This window comes from Clytia hemisphaerica, unplaced genomic scaffold (genome assembly GCF_902728285.1).
Source record: "Clytia hemisphaerica strain Z4C2 unplaced genomic scaffold, Clytia hemisphaerica genome assembly, whole genome shotgun sequence".
Taxonomy (NCBI): Eukaryota; Metazoa; Cnidaria; class Hydrozoa; order Leptothecata; family Clytiidae; genus Clytia; species Clytia hemisphaerica.
Genome location: NW_027104551.1, coordinates 1,718,459 through 1,733,920, shown reverse-complemented (window position 1 = coordinate 1,733,920; position 15,462 = coordinate 1,718,459). Strand labels below are relative to the sequence as shown.

The following is a 15,462-nucleotide window of genomic DNA, read 5'->3' as shown; positions in this document are numbered from 1 at the left end:
CTTTTTTTATGTTTTAAGTTTTATTTTTTGTAGATAACTTTGTTCATACTTCAAAAAAGAAAAATGTATAATATTGTAAAACCAATGACAGTAATTCCTGACAGTAAACTTAAATCTTTTTACCTTTTTCAATTCCCCTAACACTGCACACTGTGTGTCTTGCGTCAGTAGAAAGAAGGAAAACTTTAAGTCCAAAAACGAAAGTGAAAGTTTTTGTTTTAGCCTAGAAACGCAAGCGCGCAAGCAAGAAATACTTGTCCAGTCTAGCGGGTCTGCAAAACGGGCCAGAAAATCCAATGTTCGACTGATGGTCAATTTCTATCACCTTCCGATAGGATCGATCATCGGAACGGCTAGGAGATAGATACGGATACAGATAGAACGGATAGGAGATCAATAGAGGATCGATACTCAAGATTTTTTTTAAGCATTATGATTAGTTATCGATTATTTATCGATCTATCATCGATCTTTTATCGATCTTATCGACCCTATCGACTCATACTCGATTTACGATCGATAACAAATCGATTAACGATCAATGACGAATCGATTAACAATCGATGGCGAATTGATTAACGTTCGATGGCGAATCGGTATACTCGATTGAAATACTAGCTCGATAATGGATCAACGAAGGATCGATACTCAAGACTTTTTAATGGCTTCCATCGATCTCCCATCCGGATCGTTAAGTAATCCATCGATCACATATCGATCCGTCATCGAGCCGTTTCGATGATCGATCCTATCGAGCGCGGACGTCTGGCTTATAACGAAATATTACTTTCCAATATATTTGCTAAATATAATGTTTGATTACAAAAATACTTCACACTGTATTTAAAGTTTGAAAAAGTCGATTCTACTATTTTATTTAGCTCTTTGTTTTCATGTCTAACCCCCGTCTCAAAAGAAGTCCCAGAATTAGGGACCGCAATGATTTTTTCAAATTGTTTTTAGCGCATTGAAACCATGCTCATTGGAAAGAGCATCAAAAAAGAAAAAAAATGAGGGGTCATTCATCAAAATCGGCCAAGCCGTTCTCGAGATATGAAATTTTCTATCTCCTGAAAATGACCCTTTTTAATTTTTGGAACGATTTTCGAGGATTTTTGTAAAAATCATGGTTAAATAGGTTTAAAAGTGAAAATCCGGGGGTTATGTCAAAAAATACATTTTTTGCAATAACTTTACTTCTATTAATGCTATAGCATTGAAACTTGGCACGAAGGTTCTCAAGACAAAGTTTTAATTTTTTATCAAGTTTTTTTTTCAAATTTTTCGTTTGCCGTACGAATGAATCGAAAATATCCTGTATGCCGGAGAGTTGGCAGATTGTCACTCTCCGTGGACTTTGAACTTTCGAATTGTAAACAAACACGCGCTCGACAATTCTGTAGAATTTCTCGAATACCAATAAACTTTGAGCCAAAAAAGACAGCAGAGCGCGGTTGAAAATGTTAATTTTTATTAACAAACAATATGTAAAAAAGGTTGAAATTTCATATTATCTTTGTCTTAATGCCGGGGAGGACAGCTAAAGCCCTCAAAAGTGGCTTTTTCCCAGAAAAAACTGAATAATTTTTTGTAGGATTTGATTGGGTCAATGAGACAAAAAAAACAAACAGCGCTGATCTCTTCCAGTTCCAAAAATGTATAACATCATGGGGGTTTGAGGACGCGCTCACCTGTCTAAATCCAATTTTCTGTTGGTAGGTCGTCTGCCATTCAAAATTTTACAAAACTGCTCATATTTTCATAAAAAATAAAGTTATGGCCACCAAACTTTTACAGGACATTTATTTAATGATAAGAATGCTTCTAAAACTTATCCCATGGTTATAGGTGGTCTAAAACCTAAAAACAACATTTTGGTCGATTCCAACCATTTTACCCCCGTCTTTCGCGGTTCCTACCAGAATCCCGAGATTTTTGCAGTCGGGCGTTCAAAACAAAGGCGTTTTTATTTTTCCGCCCACTTACAAATTTTTCTTTATAATAGGCATTTAAAATATCAAATTTAAAAATAATAGTATAAAACCTTATTTTCTACCGTATAGTATTTCTTCTAAAACGAAAAAACAAAATACACTAACTAGAAAAATAAAGAATTTACGAGTGTTATCAAGCCACCCAAAATGAACTTTCATTCGTCCGCGTCATCGAATTGTTGTATACGTCACGATCAATTGTCAACCATTGTCCAATCCCGTAAGCGATTGAAGTGCCACGTCAGTAATAATCTGAGAAGAGAACAATAACATTATGACATCACACAAATAAATTACGCTGGGAAAGTCCGCGAGGACAACACGCGGTCTTAACTTTTTTCCCTCGTAAGTTTGGGGGGAAAACGAAAGTACTCTATATTTTACGTATGGGGAAGTGTAAGAAAGATTTACAAAATGGAAAAGTTTCGTTTTGGGGTAAAGAATCAGTATTGTGAATTTAAGCGAGTTTCTATTTTGCAATTTTTCTACAGAGCCAAATAAAGATTTTTTCTATTGTTCTTGCTCGATTGCCTCTAACGATAAGTTTCGTAGTTATGAGGTTATCGAGACAAAATGTGACGAATTTGCGCGGAAACGAAATTTAACTTTAGTCTAGGCTGTTTGGCCCAGCGCCTCGGCCGGGGAGCTTTCAGAAGTCTGACACTTTCTAGTCCAACCGCAAAAAAAATCAGACAATGAAAACATTTGAAGATTCTGACACTGACAGTTGTGCCAGCCAGTTTTCCAGAACAGTTTTTGTCACATTTTGTCTGACTGACAATGAACAACAACTGTGTTATAGCTAAACTGTGTGGTGGTCAGAAATTCCGATGAAAATTCATGAACTTCTGCAAAATACATCGGAAATTCCACTCTTTATTTAGTCTTGCCTTTTTTAATTCAATTGCCTTAATGGAAATTCATACATTTTATTCTCTCACTTTGGAAATTTCGAATTTTGGTGAAAACTTTTGCCCTTGGAAATCCTACCTTCTCTGTCTTGTGTTACTCTTTCCTTCCCAACAACTTTTGTTTTTGGTTATGTAGGTTTAAAAATCCACAAGTAATGAACCTCTCATAGCTTTATCTGAATAAATCTGGTTGAAAACCTTCTGTCAGGTCTGGTCAGGTTTCTTTCTGTACTTTTTTTATCCACGTGGTGAACCAGTTTCCCTGATTTCCCAATAATTACATTATAATAACATTCCCGTGGGCGTGATTGGGAGTACCACCATCACGAAATATCTTTCATGAAAATTTAACGTATTTTAACGCTAATATAATCTCGGTCATCAAAAAATTGTTCTATTCGCGTCACCCGCCCACATCATATTTTTACGCTGATTTTCTGGTGCTGAGATGCAGAAAAAAATCCGGGAAAAGCATTTGTTCTTTTAAAGTATAGCTTATTTCTCAATTGCTCTGCTGAAGGCCATTGAAAAATTGTTTTGCTCGCGTCACCACCCGTCCCTGGATTACTGGTGTGATTAAAAAAAAACCAGGAATTTTTTCAACTGCGCCGGCCTGCATGCATTTTTAACACCCGTTGCGATGCGAATGGAGCATTTTTTCGATGACTGCCTAGGAAACAAATATTAAATTTGACTCTTTTTTGCTTGTATTTCTAAATTTCATAAATTTACAAATTATTTCTTTAATAACGGGTGTTGAATCTATATACATCTTTTAATGAGTCATAGTCAATGCTGTGCATATTTTGTCAGCGCTGTGCATATTTTGTCCAACATCCTTTTCATTGGATAAATACCACTAAAATATATATGATAAGTAAACATAAATTTATTGCCCGCAAGCACAACTTAGCTAAGCACACCTCTCTTATTCATTATCTAAGAATTGAAGCGGGCAAAAATTACTAGCGGACAAAGGTTATTTGAAGATATTTTCTGTTATAATCCAAGTTGAACAAACTAAACATAGAAAGGGGGTATTTTTTAGTGTATATGATAAAGTCTGTTTCAGAGGGTGGACGACACAGTAAAATTCCTGGATTTCCAATTCAAAAGCAATTGAAGCTCCAGGATTTCCAATACAAAATCAATTTTTTGGTGTTAAAAATCTGGAATTACCAATACTTTTTTGAAAATTTTGACAAATTCTGTGGAACTTACGTACAAGGGTTTAAATAATAGCACTCTGAAAAATTATTGGACTTGTGAGTGTTTTTTTATCTGAAAAATTGTTATGGCTGGCGCTTCTTTTTGTGATTTGGTTTTAGGTCAATGTTTTTGGTTTTTCTCAAAGATATCTATTATGTAATAAATTGGTTATTGAAGAAATCAATGAATATCGAAATAATCAATAACAATAAAATCACTCAAACGGTTATCCAGTCTTCAAAGGGTTGTTAAGAAAGTGATAGAATACTCAGAATCAATATTTTTGAAATTTTGGTGCTTGAAATTCGATTGTTATGGTATTGATCAATAAGTAGTCGTTCAATTACTTCAATTATTATATTATCGATTATTTCGATAATCAAATTAATTGATTACACATTTTTTATTTTTTTTAACACACTTTTAAGAAACATCTAAGAAACATGCTGAGACTGAGAATTCTTTGCATGAAAAATAGGCTGATTTTGTCAAAAAGTTTCGAAACATTTAAGAAACATTTAAGGCTCAAAAGACCAATTTCTTAAAAAACATTGAAGCTGCTTAGTAAAACTAGTTTCTTAAAAAAAACAAAACGTGTAGTACCAAAATTTCTATTCAAAAAAATTGTGAGAATTTGATCACTTTCTTCACAACCCTTCAAAGACTCGATAATCGTACTTGAGTACTTATTATTGATTACTTCGAAAACTTTGATAAAACCAATTGATTACTTAGATAACCAATTGATTATAAGAGATATCGGTGATTGTTGTCTGATCCTTCAAAATCAGTTGCTTAAAAACTTGACCTTTTCCGTTATAAATCTTTCAAAGCAAGCGATTAATTCTTTCTTTCCAAATGCAAGCAATGGGAGTAACAATGGGATCTTCCTTTTTAAATGGATGGGAGGAGAGAGAAAGAAATCAAGTCTAATTATTGCATGGTAGTTCTAAATTCTTTTTTTCGAAGTTGATTACAAATAAACTGAATGTGCATTAAGAAACTTGAACAAAAGACAGAATTTCGACAAACAGAGCTAACTAGCAAACTAGATTTTTACCGAGTTTGTTATTTATTGCTCTTTGTACCCTTCTAGCTGTTCTACTGTAAATGGTTGTGACAACACAACATTATTATTTTGTCAAAAAAATCATGATCGTTTCTACTTTAGTTTAGGTACAATATATGCTCAATGTATCTTTCCTCTCCTGTTTATTTTCTACTTACATGAAAAAATGTAACTCAGGAGCGATACCAGAGTGCAAAAATACATAACTTGTTTCGACTGCTCTGTTCTGTATAATTGTGAGCTTGATAAACAATAATGATCATATAGCAATTTTAGATATTCTCTCTCTAAAACATGCTGATGTATTGCAGAAATCATCTATCACGGTTAAAACTGTCAAATAAAGTTATAATTTCTTCATCTCAATGCGGATGTTCCACTCAAGTCTCCCCACCTTTAAAGAAGAAACGAAAACTAATATACGCTAAGGGTTGGTATTTACCATGTAGTTTATTTTCTATTGTCTAAATAATAACTGTAAGTTGGTCTAATATCGACATCCCTCCTCTAATTCCGACACCCTTCTTTAGAGACAGGAATAATATGAAAGCTTTTGAATCACTGATTGAAAAAGGATTATTCCTCTCAGACCACTAAGCAAAGTAAAACAGTTTTAACCTTACTATCAATTTCAGGTGATAAAAAGGGTGTCGGAATTAGGGGAGGGGTGTCGACATTAGACTAAGTTACGGAGGTATATAAGCTAATTTATTGTATGTTCTGTGATTGAAAACCTTGGTTTGAAAACTATAATGAGAATGCAACCTTTCCTTAATCCTAATTGGTTGATCACAAATTCCATTGCATTTTTCATTTTGCCAGGTAAAACATTTGTAGATTGGAAGCGTATCTATATCAAGTCGGGTAATGGTTCAGCCTCATTTTTTCATTCAAGGTATGTATAACGTATTCCTATTTGAATCAAGACATTCTTATATAGAAAAACAATACACAAAAACAATAACATTATATAAAAGATGTGCACTAGAAAGGTGTCATCAGCGTTTTTTGGAGCTCTTTGTTTAAAAAGCAATTAAAATAACAACTTTGAATTTGAAGACCTCTTTAAACAGCTGTAGTAAATTTTCCGATTCTCACAAATCAAATATTATAAAAGTGTCAAATGGAGGGGTTTCCAGTTCAATTCTATAAGCTAATTTAATTTTTTTTATTTCACTTTGTGAAAAGATAATCAGACCCTTGGACAAATGGGAAACGGGGCTAAACTTTGTTTTTGCTTCGTTTTTATGAGAAAAAAGTGTAACCAAGATAACAATGTTTAGGTGTTTATTGCTAGGCACTAGCAATGTATATTTTGAATGTCAAAAACTGGGTGGATGATTGATAAGTCACCAAACCTCTTCAAATGAATATGCCAACCTCCTTTCCTTGAAAACAAAAAGGAAAGGTAAATTATGGACCAATTTTTAGAACAAAAATATTTTGAATTCTATTCTATTTTAATTAATTTTGAAATTTAATATAACAATAGCGTTCAGTTTGAGGTCGTTGTTGTTATTTTCTGCCCGCGCAGTTTGATTATTAGCCCGAGAGTGTCATTTTGGGCCCGACGCGAAGCGGAGGGCGCAAATGGCACTAGAGGGCTAATAATCAAACTGCAACGGCAGAATTAATGACAACAACGAACGAAAGCTTAACGCTATTACTATTATTATCCATATCGGACATTCAAACAACGTTTCTTTCTAGCGTCAGCCAAGTCTTTTCGCGCTTCAATGCAATGACTTTAACAAGTTTTGAGTACCCTTGCGAGCGGGCCGCAAATGACCAAAAAGTGTTATTTCTGACGTTAGTTTAGTCTTTTCGCTTCAATGCAACGACTTCAATAAAGTTCCAAGCGGGCCGCAAATGACGTTATCGCCCTATAACCAGGGCGGTTAATGATATTTCAGCCCTCTGAAGCGCGACGCCTTAGTTTTCTCAGCATATGATTCTCGGTATGATTATTTGAGTCATAGAACCTTTCAATACCGCCCGCCGTTCGAATCTTTAATGGTTTACTTAATGGTCGCTATATGGATAATAATAGGTCTTTGATCTCTCTGATCAGTCTGAATTCTAATTGAGAAAATTATATTAAAAAAAAGGAATATGTGAAATTCTTTCATTACGCCATTAGAGCTCAAAAAACACCAATGAGACCTTTCTATGTGCACATCTTAGGAATAGTTCAATTCAAATAGGAATACGTTTTATAATTATTTTTGTATTGAAACTTTCTAATAAAACATATTCTCATTTTACTCTTAAAATAATTATGCTTTCTTGCAGTTTCTTAAAAGAATTTTTTTTCAGTTGGTCCCTTTGATTGTGGTCTTTTTATTAAAACGAAATTCATTACTTCAAATAGCTCATTGAACAAATTTGTTTTTTTCTTCATAAGGGACCATAAAGGGGGGCCAGAAGGTGGTGATGGAGGACGTGGAGCTGATGTCATTTTCATTGCTGATGATGCTTACTCCCAACTTTCTCATCTGGAGCATCAATACCGTGCTAAGAATGGAGGGAATGGTTCCAAGAAAAACAGGCATGGAAAGAATGGAGAACACATACATATACATGTAAGTGTGTTAATATGTTTTTATTGTTTTTATTAAATGGACTGTTCTTGTTTATGTTTTTTCGTAGAAATAATTTTGAAGCTGCCTAAAAGCTACTTTAAAAATTATGCTTCTCTAAATATTATAGGGGACATGAAAAACACCCGTTTTTTTATAAGGAACCTCAATTTGGTTCCAAGCCTGGAGTTCCTTATTTTATCAGAGAACTTCAGCCTCAAAGTTCTTTATGGGGTTCTTATTTACTAAGCTGTCAAGTTTGGACTGGTAGGATGCTTTGATAAACATTGGACTACAATACAGAAAAACACATGTGTGGCATATAGTTTTTTTTTTAATTTGTAACTATTTTTATGTCCCTTTCAAATGATCCAGTGACAACACTTTTTCATTTCTTTATACTATTGAAACATCTTTACATTTCAATTTTGGCTGCAGATCCCCGTGGGTAAGCAACTTATTAATTAATCTTTTGTGATTCTTTTTTCTTTACGAGATGATAGCTGTGAATGAAATAGTTGTTTTTCATTTTTGGTAACTTAAAGGTCTTGGTAATGTCCATTTCAAGTCACCTACAAGACTGCGTCCAAGAGAGTTTCACAGAGGGAGGAACAGGAGAAGAAATATTTGTAGAGTTGGAACTGAAATCAATCGCTGATATTGGCTTGGTATGAGCATTTATTTAAATAGAGAATTAAAAATGACATCACTAGCCCCCTGTTGCAATGAAATTGCGTCAAAATGATATTTTTGTCCAATCTCTCAAAGGAATAATCTAAATAAGTTTGAGTTTAACGACCCAGTGATATTCATAATGGAAGTTTAATCGTAGCTTGGATCACGAGATTTATGTTTGGCTACGTTTCGAGAGATTCTTCTCCCATCATCGGGCAGTGTGGAGGATGTTTTCTCCACTATTTGTACTAATAGACCTTCTGATTATCCATAATTATCAAGTGTAATTTCCTTACAAGGTGTGAATCCCCATGTTATCATAGTTGTAAGGTAAAATAGCTCTTGAATTTATGAGATTACTCATTACTATGATTTCCATTTTCCATCCTTTCTGTTCGGATGTTTGGAACCCAAATATTCTCTCAAAGGAACTGTGTTTGTATTTATAGGTGGGCTTTCCGAATGCTGGCAAATCTTCTCTCCTCCATTGCATTTCACGTGCAACACCAAAGATTGGAGATTACCCTTTCACAACATTGAAACCAAACATCGGCGTGATGAATTTAAAAGACGACTTGACTGTTTCAGGTTTTTATCTTTTGTTTCCTTGTGTTAACACATTTCTGCCTAGGGCTGTCTAGGGATTTCATAATAGTTTGCTTGATTTTGGCCCTCAATTTCTGAATATATGGGGTTTCAAATAATTTTCATGACTTTTAGTGCATCATGTATAATTAGAGATATTTTGTTCATGCTTACTCATTAAAAAACCCAAATTATTTTTATTTGTAACTGTTTAGTTGACTGATATCCCTGGCATAGTAAAGGGAGCCCACGAAAACATTGGTCTTGGACATGACTTCTTACGCCACGTAGAACGTTGCCATAATTAATGTATGATATGGATTGTTCATCACCAGACATGCTTTCCCAATTCGAAATCCTGAAAAAGGGGTTAGATCTTTACAAAGCTGGACTGTCAACAATATCATCAATCTTAGCAAATATAATCGATTTGATACAAGACCAAGACGAAATGAGAAATAACATACAACAACATGTCAACATGCCTGGTGTCCCACTCTCTGCTAAATTCAGTCAAAACATTGAAGAGTTGAAAAGTCTTATATTGCAGAAATGGAAATTTAAGCATACTGGCTAATGGAAAAAAGAAAAATGAAAAATAGATTATATGTTATGGACTGCTCATCACCGAACATGCTTTCCCAATTCGAAATCCTGAAAAAGGAGTTAGATCTTTACAAAGCTGGACTGTCAACAATATCATCAATATTCATAGCGAATAAAATTGATTTGATACAAGACCAAGACGAGATGAGAAATGACATACAACAACATGTAAACATGCCTGGAAATGGAAATAAGCATACTGGCTAATGGAAAAAAGAAAAATGAAAAATATATTATTTTATTTTTTATTTTATTTTTTCAAAAGTATGATGTTTGGTAGTATATTTTGTATAAACTTTGTCTTTTAAAAATGGCTTGCTTTCTTAATTATTGTTATGGTGTCAGGGTTGAAATGCATTATTATGAATTAACCTTTGTTTCTTTTAGTGAAAAAACAATAGAATAACTAGAAAAAAATTGATAATAAAAAGATTATTCAAAAGTCATATTGAAAAATGGAGGTTGAAAACAATGTCTCAAGGTAAACTAATTTTATGTTAAATTCCCTTACCTATTTCATAATTCTATGTTTCTCTGACCATAGATTTATAAAGCCTGAAGACAGAATGGTTTGCAAAGTACCAAATACTCATGGGAAAATTTTTTTCTAATACTGGTCTCTTTTATTTGACAAATCAGTCTTCAGGAACAAATTTCAGTCGAATCGAGCGAGTCAATCAGTCAATACATGATTTTGGTCAAGTTTTCATTCTGGTCTGTAAAATACCAGCCAGACAGGTGGCCGAACCAAACTTCTGCAAATCACCTTTGATCATCCATATCTTAACTGGCACCCAGATGGTGAAATTTTCTTCCAACACGCTAAAGCTCTGAAGGTCGGGAAAATTTTCAACATCTGGAAGGTTTACATTACGGAATTTTGAGAGACCGCGTCAAGAATTTTGCAGCGGGAGGTCTGGTAACCCAGCCCTTGTTTTCGGGGATTGGCGGGTCCAACCGAAATATTTCTAGGTTTACGGGCAAGGACTGTTGAACCCGACTGAGGGTGCGGCACATCAAAGGCCGACTATGATTCCTCTCCGATGGGAAATTGGCCCGCTCCCTTTAGAGCTTTAGCGTGGGCGACCACCAATCCGCCATCGGAATATCAGATAAATCCATATCTAACATTGTTCAAAATCTCTAGGTCATAGCACTTGTCATTCTTGAGATCTTAAAGGGGAGGGGGCTCGAGGGATCCTAGTAGGAAAATAGGAAGATGTTCGAAGGGTTAAGCCCAAAACTTACTCAGAAATCATTTTTCAACTCTCAAAGGTAAAGTTTCTATTACACAAACACATTCACGGAGACTAGATATAGTTATCGTAACCTCAAATTTTCTTCTATTTTTTCGCAAGGTATTGTTGGGTCAGTCATTACCTTACAGATGAGGGATGCCATATTCCACAAGATATCACACCTGACAGTATGATTCCCATGTCAGGAGAAGACCTTTCCAAAGAAAAATTGTTGATTGGCAATAATGTTGCATTCGATCGATCCTTTGTCAAAGAAGTTTATCATCTAAATGTTAGTGGTGTTTTATAACTTAATATAGTACTACTTGAGCTTAAAATTGTCTAAGTAGGTGAAAAAATCAGGGGGTTATTTATATGAGAGAAAACAGGAAAACGGAAGTTTTGGCAGTGTTCTAAAAACTATTCTTAGATTATTTAATGTTTTTGGGGTGGTTTTTTTCGAAAAGCTTAAAAAAGAAGGGGATATTTAGGGCTATAAGTACTAGGGGTTATCGAACTTTCTTCAAAAGTCATCACTGTGAAAAAGTTTTCAAAATATTTATTCGGTCAAAAAATACAGCTTGTTACTGCTTGTTGCTTGGTTAACTAGAAAAAGGATTTTTTTATATATTTCTTTTGATGGTTGAAGTCAATTAGTACTAATCTGTTGATTGATTGAATATTGTTGGAAAATGTTTTCACAGTGTTGATGTTCTAAAGATGAAAGAATTATAACACAGTTAGAGCTTAAAACATTATCTTCATTTTATTTCCAAGGGGAATTAAATTTTTATCGAATAGTAGAGCGTCGTTTATAAGGATTTCTCGTTTACGGTGACTTTCAATATTATCGAATAATAATGTCGAATTAGAGAGGGGTTTCAAGGGGTACCCAATCCCGCAACCCGCCAGTTTTTTTTCCCAATTTCCCGTCAAAACGTCTAAAAAAGAACCAAAATTTAGCCACCGAAAATGTCTCTAAAGTTTGAGATATTTTTGTAAAAAATTCTGGAAATTTTGAATATTTTTTGCCAATTCCGAAATTTTGCTAGAATGAAAAATGCTTTTGCTTTTTGCTAGATTCCGTTTTTCCGTACAATTTCCGAAATTCCTTCGAAATTCTCTTCAAATTCCGCCTCTTGTTCTTCCTGTCTCACGATTGTACTCTTAGGTTCCAAATAAACGGCCCCCTCGTAATTACAATTTCCAACCCCCCGGCAATTAGGCCCCCCCCGTTTATTAAAATTTTGAACATTTTCCAAACCCCTGTTTATTCGAACCCCCCGTTTATTTGGAACCTAAAAGAGTATGTGTTGACATGTGTGTGTTTTACTTTCTTCAGGATAATGGAATACGGTTTCTGGACACGCTCAGTCTCCACGTCTGTGTGTCAGGCGTCACAAACGAGCAACGCAATTATATGAACCAAAAGAATCCGGCCTCAGTCTATGGATGAACCACGGATCTACCAACAGTCTTGCGAAGTTATACGAGTTTTATTGCCATAAGACGCTGGATAAGTCTACTAGAGATCTGTTTGTTGAAGGCAATCTGCAAGATATCAGAGAAAGTTTTCAGGTTTGTTGTTTCATAATGGCAGGCAATATTTTAGAAAAGCAAGACAGCGTCCGTCGGTGGCCAAAAAGGGCACTTTTTCCAGAAAAAAAAGTCTGTTTTTACGAATATTCTTGTAATTTCAAGATGGGCAGTGTCCGATAATCGGCCGCTTAATAAAGGGCATGAAAAATGGCCTGAATGGTCTGAAGTTCTTGGTTATAAAATGGTCTCGTTACTACAATATTATTAAAGGAAATCATTGACACTATTTGAAAAAAAGAACAACTTTCTCACCTTTCGGCGCTGCGCGAGCACAGATTTCGAAAAAATTCGCGCTATCGGGCTGTGCTAGAAAAAAAAAACTACCGTTCTAACAGTGGAAAACTGTTAAGACGCCTGATCAAATTAATAAAAACGAAAAGTAAGCGAAAATTTGTCTTTTCAAGAATATACTGTTCTCAACTTCAGTTGAGCTACAATCTGACAATGTCTGTCTGTCTGTGTGTGTCTGTCTGTCTGTCTGTCTGTCTGTCTGTCTGTCTGTCTGTCTGTGTCTGTGTCTGTCTGTCTGTCTGTCTGTCACAAAAACTTTAGGGCAGCCTGGAGACTTCAAAAATGGTCGGATTTGGCTGAAATTTGACACACTTGTTCCTTGGGTGAATATCTGGGGGTTATTTTTTTATTTTTTGAAAATATTGATTTTTGGCGCCTGGGGACGAGTTTCCGAAACGAGGCTAAAACTTTGGAGCAGCCTGGAGACTTCAAAAATGGTCGGATTCGGCTGAAATTTTCCTTAGGTGAATATCTGGGGGTGTTTTTTTCATTTTTCAAAAATTTTGATTTTTGGGGCCTGGGGACGAGTTTTTCGTCCAAACGAGGCTAAAACTTTGGGGCAGCCTGGAGACTTCAAAAATTGTTTGATTTGTCTGAACTTTTGCACACTTGTTCCTTGGGTGAATATCTGGTCTACAATTGGGCCTATGAATAATTTGAAGCCACTGAAGTTGAGCCCAGTGCGTTGCGCACGTTCGACTATATTCTGTTTACAATGTTAAAAGAATACATTATCGACCGCCGGAGGCGGTTTCTTTCATAGTGGTACGCTAATCTCGTTTTGCCTTGGCTCATTACTTTGTCTACCATTTACTTTCGGTTTTTTTAACTAGATTACCCAGGTGTTTCTCTTTTTTTTCCCTGAATGTCTTTTATTCGGAATTGAATAATCGAGACATGAAAAATGACTATATTGTAATCTGTTTTCAATGAATAATCTAAAATGTACTGGAGATGACATGTAGGCGTTAATAACGTGCGCGCGCTTTTTCGCGTGATGTGTGATGGAAGGCGGTCGTTTCAGTGTGGTTTAGATCCACACTGTGACCTAGTTTATAATTATATGCACTATTACTTGTCTAATAACACCCCCTTCTCACGAACCCGGTAGGATTTTCTCAGCCAGTTGGGGTAAAAATAACGGATTGAAACTCGATGGGGATTGATATTTTCATAATTTTTTTTGGCTGGGGATTTGAATTATTTTGTTTTCAAGTCAGAAAATTCAGTTGGGACGGGAAAAATAGCATAACATCTTGTAGTGAGGATTGATTTATTTGATTATTTGATTATTTTCAGTATGGACATAATTTTCCACCGGGGACGATATTTTGGCCAATTTTCATTGTGGGGAGGGTTCTCAGTGGGTCTCTGAAAAGTGAGTGTCTAATGCAGTATTTTGTTAGTAATACTTGGTACTGTAACAGTTTTGTCCCTCTCACGTTTACAACATTCATAAGTTAAGCGTTTTTAGATATGGAAAAAATCAAAAAATAAAATATCTACATAAAGGAAGAACAATGGAGTTCGCCATATTCACAATTTCATTTTCTCTTTTTGTGGACCTTTATAGGACATTTCACAGTCGAAATGGATCATGGGATGGGTAATCAGGACAGATTGCTCCCCGATAACGGTTTCCCGTAGGTTAGACGCTTTGCGACTGTGAAATGGCCTATATCACCTGAAATATCCTTTTAAGAAAGGTCTTTTAAAAGTCGTCGCTGTACAACTCGTGATTCACGCCTCTGCGATTTGCGGAAGACTTGGAAAACAGAAGCCCTTAAATGTTTGAGTGTCAGAATAAAGTTCAACGGTCTCAACAGTGAACTAGACAATATGGAAAGGGCGGATACATCTCGCATTATATGTATGGCCAGACAATCGCATTCTGTGCAAAAATTCATGTAAATCATGGTGAAGGTGGTCGGTAGGTATGTCGCAATGAAGACAATCAGCATGATGATGAGAGTGCGAGTAGCCTTTTGTTGTGTTTTCTGGTTCTGCTTGACTGTAGTTGTTGGTAGCGGGCTTTTGCTGGTAATCTTTTCCTGAACTTCTTCTTTTTTGTTCCTTGCGTCTGGTTCTGAAGCTCTCTCAACAGCACCTTGTATTGAGATTTGATCAGCCATCGATACCGTTGACTATTATTGAATTGACTAGACAAAGGTGTGTTTGAAGATTTTTGATGTTGTTTTTGTTGCTTTATTGTAGAATCATTTCCATTGACGGCTGTTGTTGCAGTCGTTTTTAATTTATATCGGTACACTAGAACAGTCACCGCTAAAGATAACACGGTCACCACCACGTTGACAGTCGAGAACACAAAAAGTTGTCGGATGAATCCCAACTTAAAGTACGGTGATACTAGAGCCAAGCCCAATACCCAAGTACTGATGAGAAGACCCTTCTCAGTCGACTTCTTGACTCCCTTGTAATGCTTGACAGGCAGAGTGATGGCTACAATGCGCTCAACACTCAATATGCTCAACGTGAGGAGAGCTACAGCATCTGTGATGAACAGAGACAAATGAATGAGGTAGACTTCCGCTAAACTGAGTTGCTTTTTAATAGCTTCTTTAGCAAATGTATTCACTGCCATCGGATCGGCTATGAGTCCTGTTAATAGGTCACATATCGCAATGTTTAAAACAAGTTTATAGAAACAACTTTTGTATTTTTAATGACGTTCCTTGATTAAACTGT

At 35.5% G+C, this 15,462-nt stretch overlaps 3 protein-coding genes across 3 annotated transcripts in view; 2 read left to right on the top strand and 1 right to left on the bottom strand.

The window, feature by feature from the left end:
- Window positions 1-5,404: 5,404 nt before the first annotated feature.
- On the top strand, window positions 5,405-9,955 carry LOC136822841 (GTPase Obg-like). Its single transcript, XM_067079154.1, has 6 exons — window positions 5,405-5,613; window positions 6,006-6,078; window positions 7,588-7,765; window positions 8,308-8,430; window positions 8,887-9,025; window positions 9,238-9,955. The coding sequence occupies exons 1-6, from the start codon at window positions 5,478-5,480 to the stop codon at window positions 9,243-9,245; spliced, it is 657 nt and encodes a 218-aa protein (XP_066935255.1). The 5' UTR covers window positions 5,405-5,477; the 3' UTR covers window positions 9,246-9,955.
- Window positions 9,956-12,213: 2,258 nt separating this feature from the next.
- The window catches only part of LOC136822839 (DNA polymerase subunit gamma-1-like), a 63,116-nt gene continuing 59,867 nt past the window's right edge, over window positions 12,214-15,462 (top strand). Inside the window, exon 1 of the mRNA XM_067079153.1 lies at window positions 12,214-12,444. Coding sequence (XP_066935254.1) covers window positions 12,319-12,444 — 126 coding nt within the window. The 5' untranslated portion in view covers window positions 12,214-12,318. The remainder of the gene's footprint in view (window positions 12,445-15,462) is intronic.
- Window positions 13,834-15,436, bottom strand: LOC136822891 (uncharacterized; the record flags this gene model as incomplete). Its single annotated transcript, XM_067079199.1, has 1 exon — window positions 13,834-15,436. A coding segment is annotated over one exon (726 nt), but the record flags the coding sequence as incomplete, so codon positions are not given.

Excerpts from the sequence above, each read along its gene's own strand:
- LOC136822841 (XM_067079154.1), top strand. The coding sequence starts at position 5,478 with ATGCTGATGTATTGCAGAAATCATCTATCACGGTTAAAACTGTCAAAT. Across the intron at positions 5,614-6,005 it reads AAAACTAATATACGCTAAGG|GTAAAACATTTGTAGATTGG; the intron begins GTTGGTATTTAC and ends TCATTTTGCCAG. Across the intron at positions 6,079-7,587 it reads GCCTCATTTTTTCATTCAAG|GGACCATAAAGGGGGGCCAG; the intron begins GTATGTATAACG and ends TTTCTTCATAAG.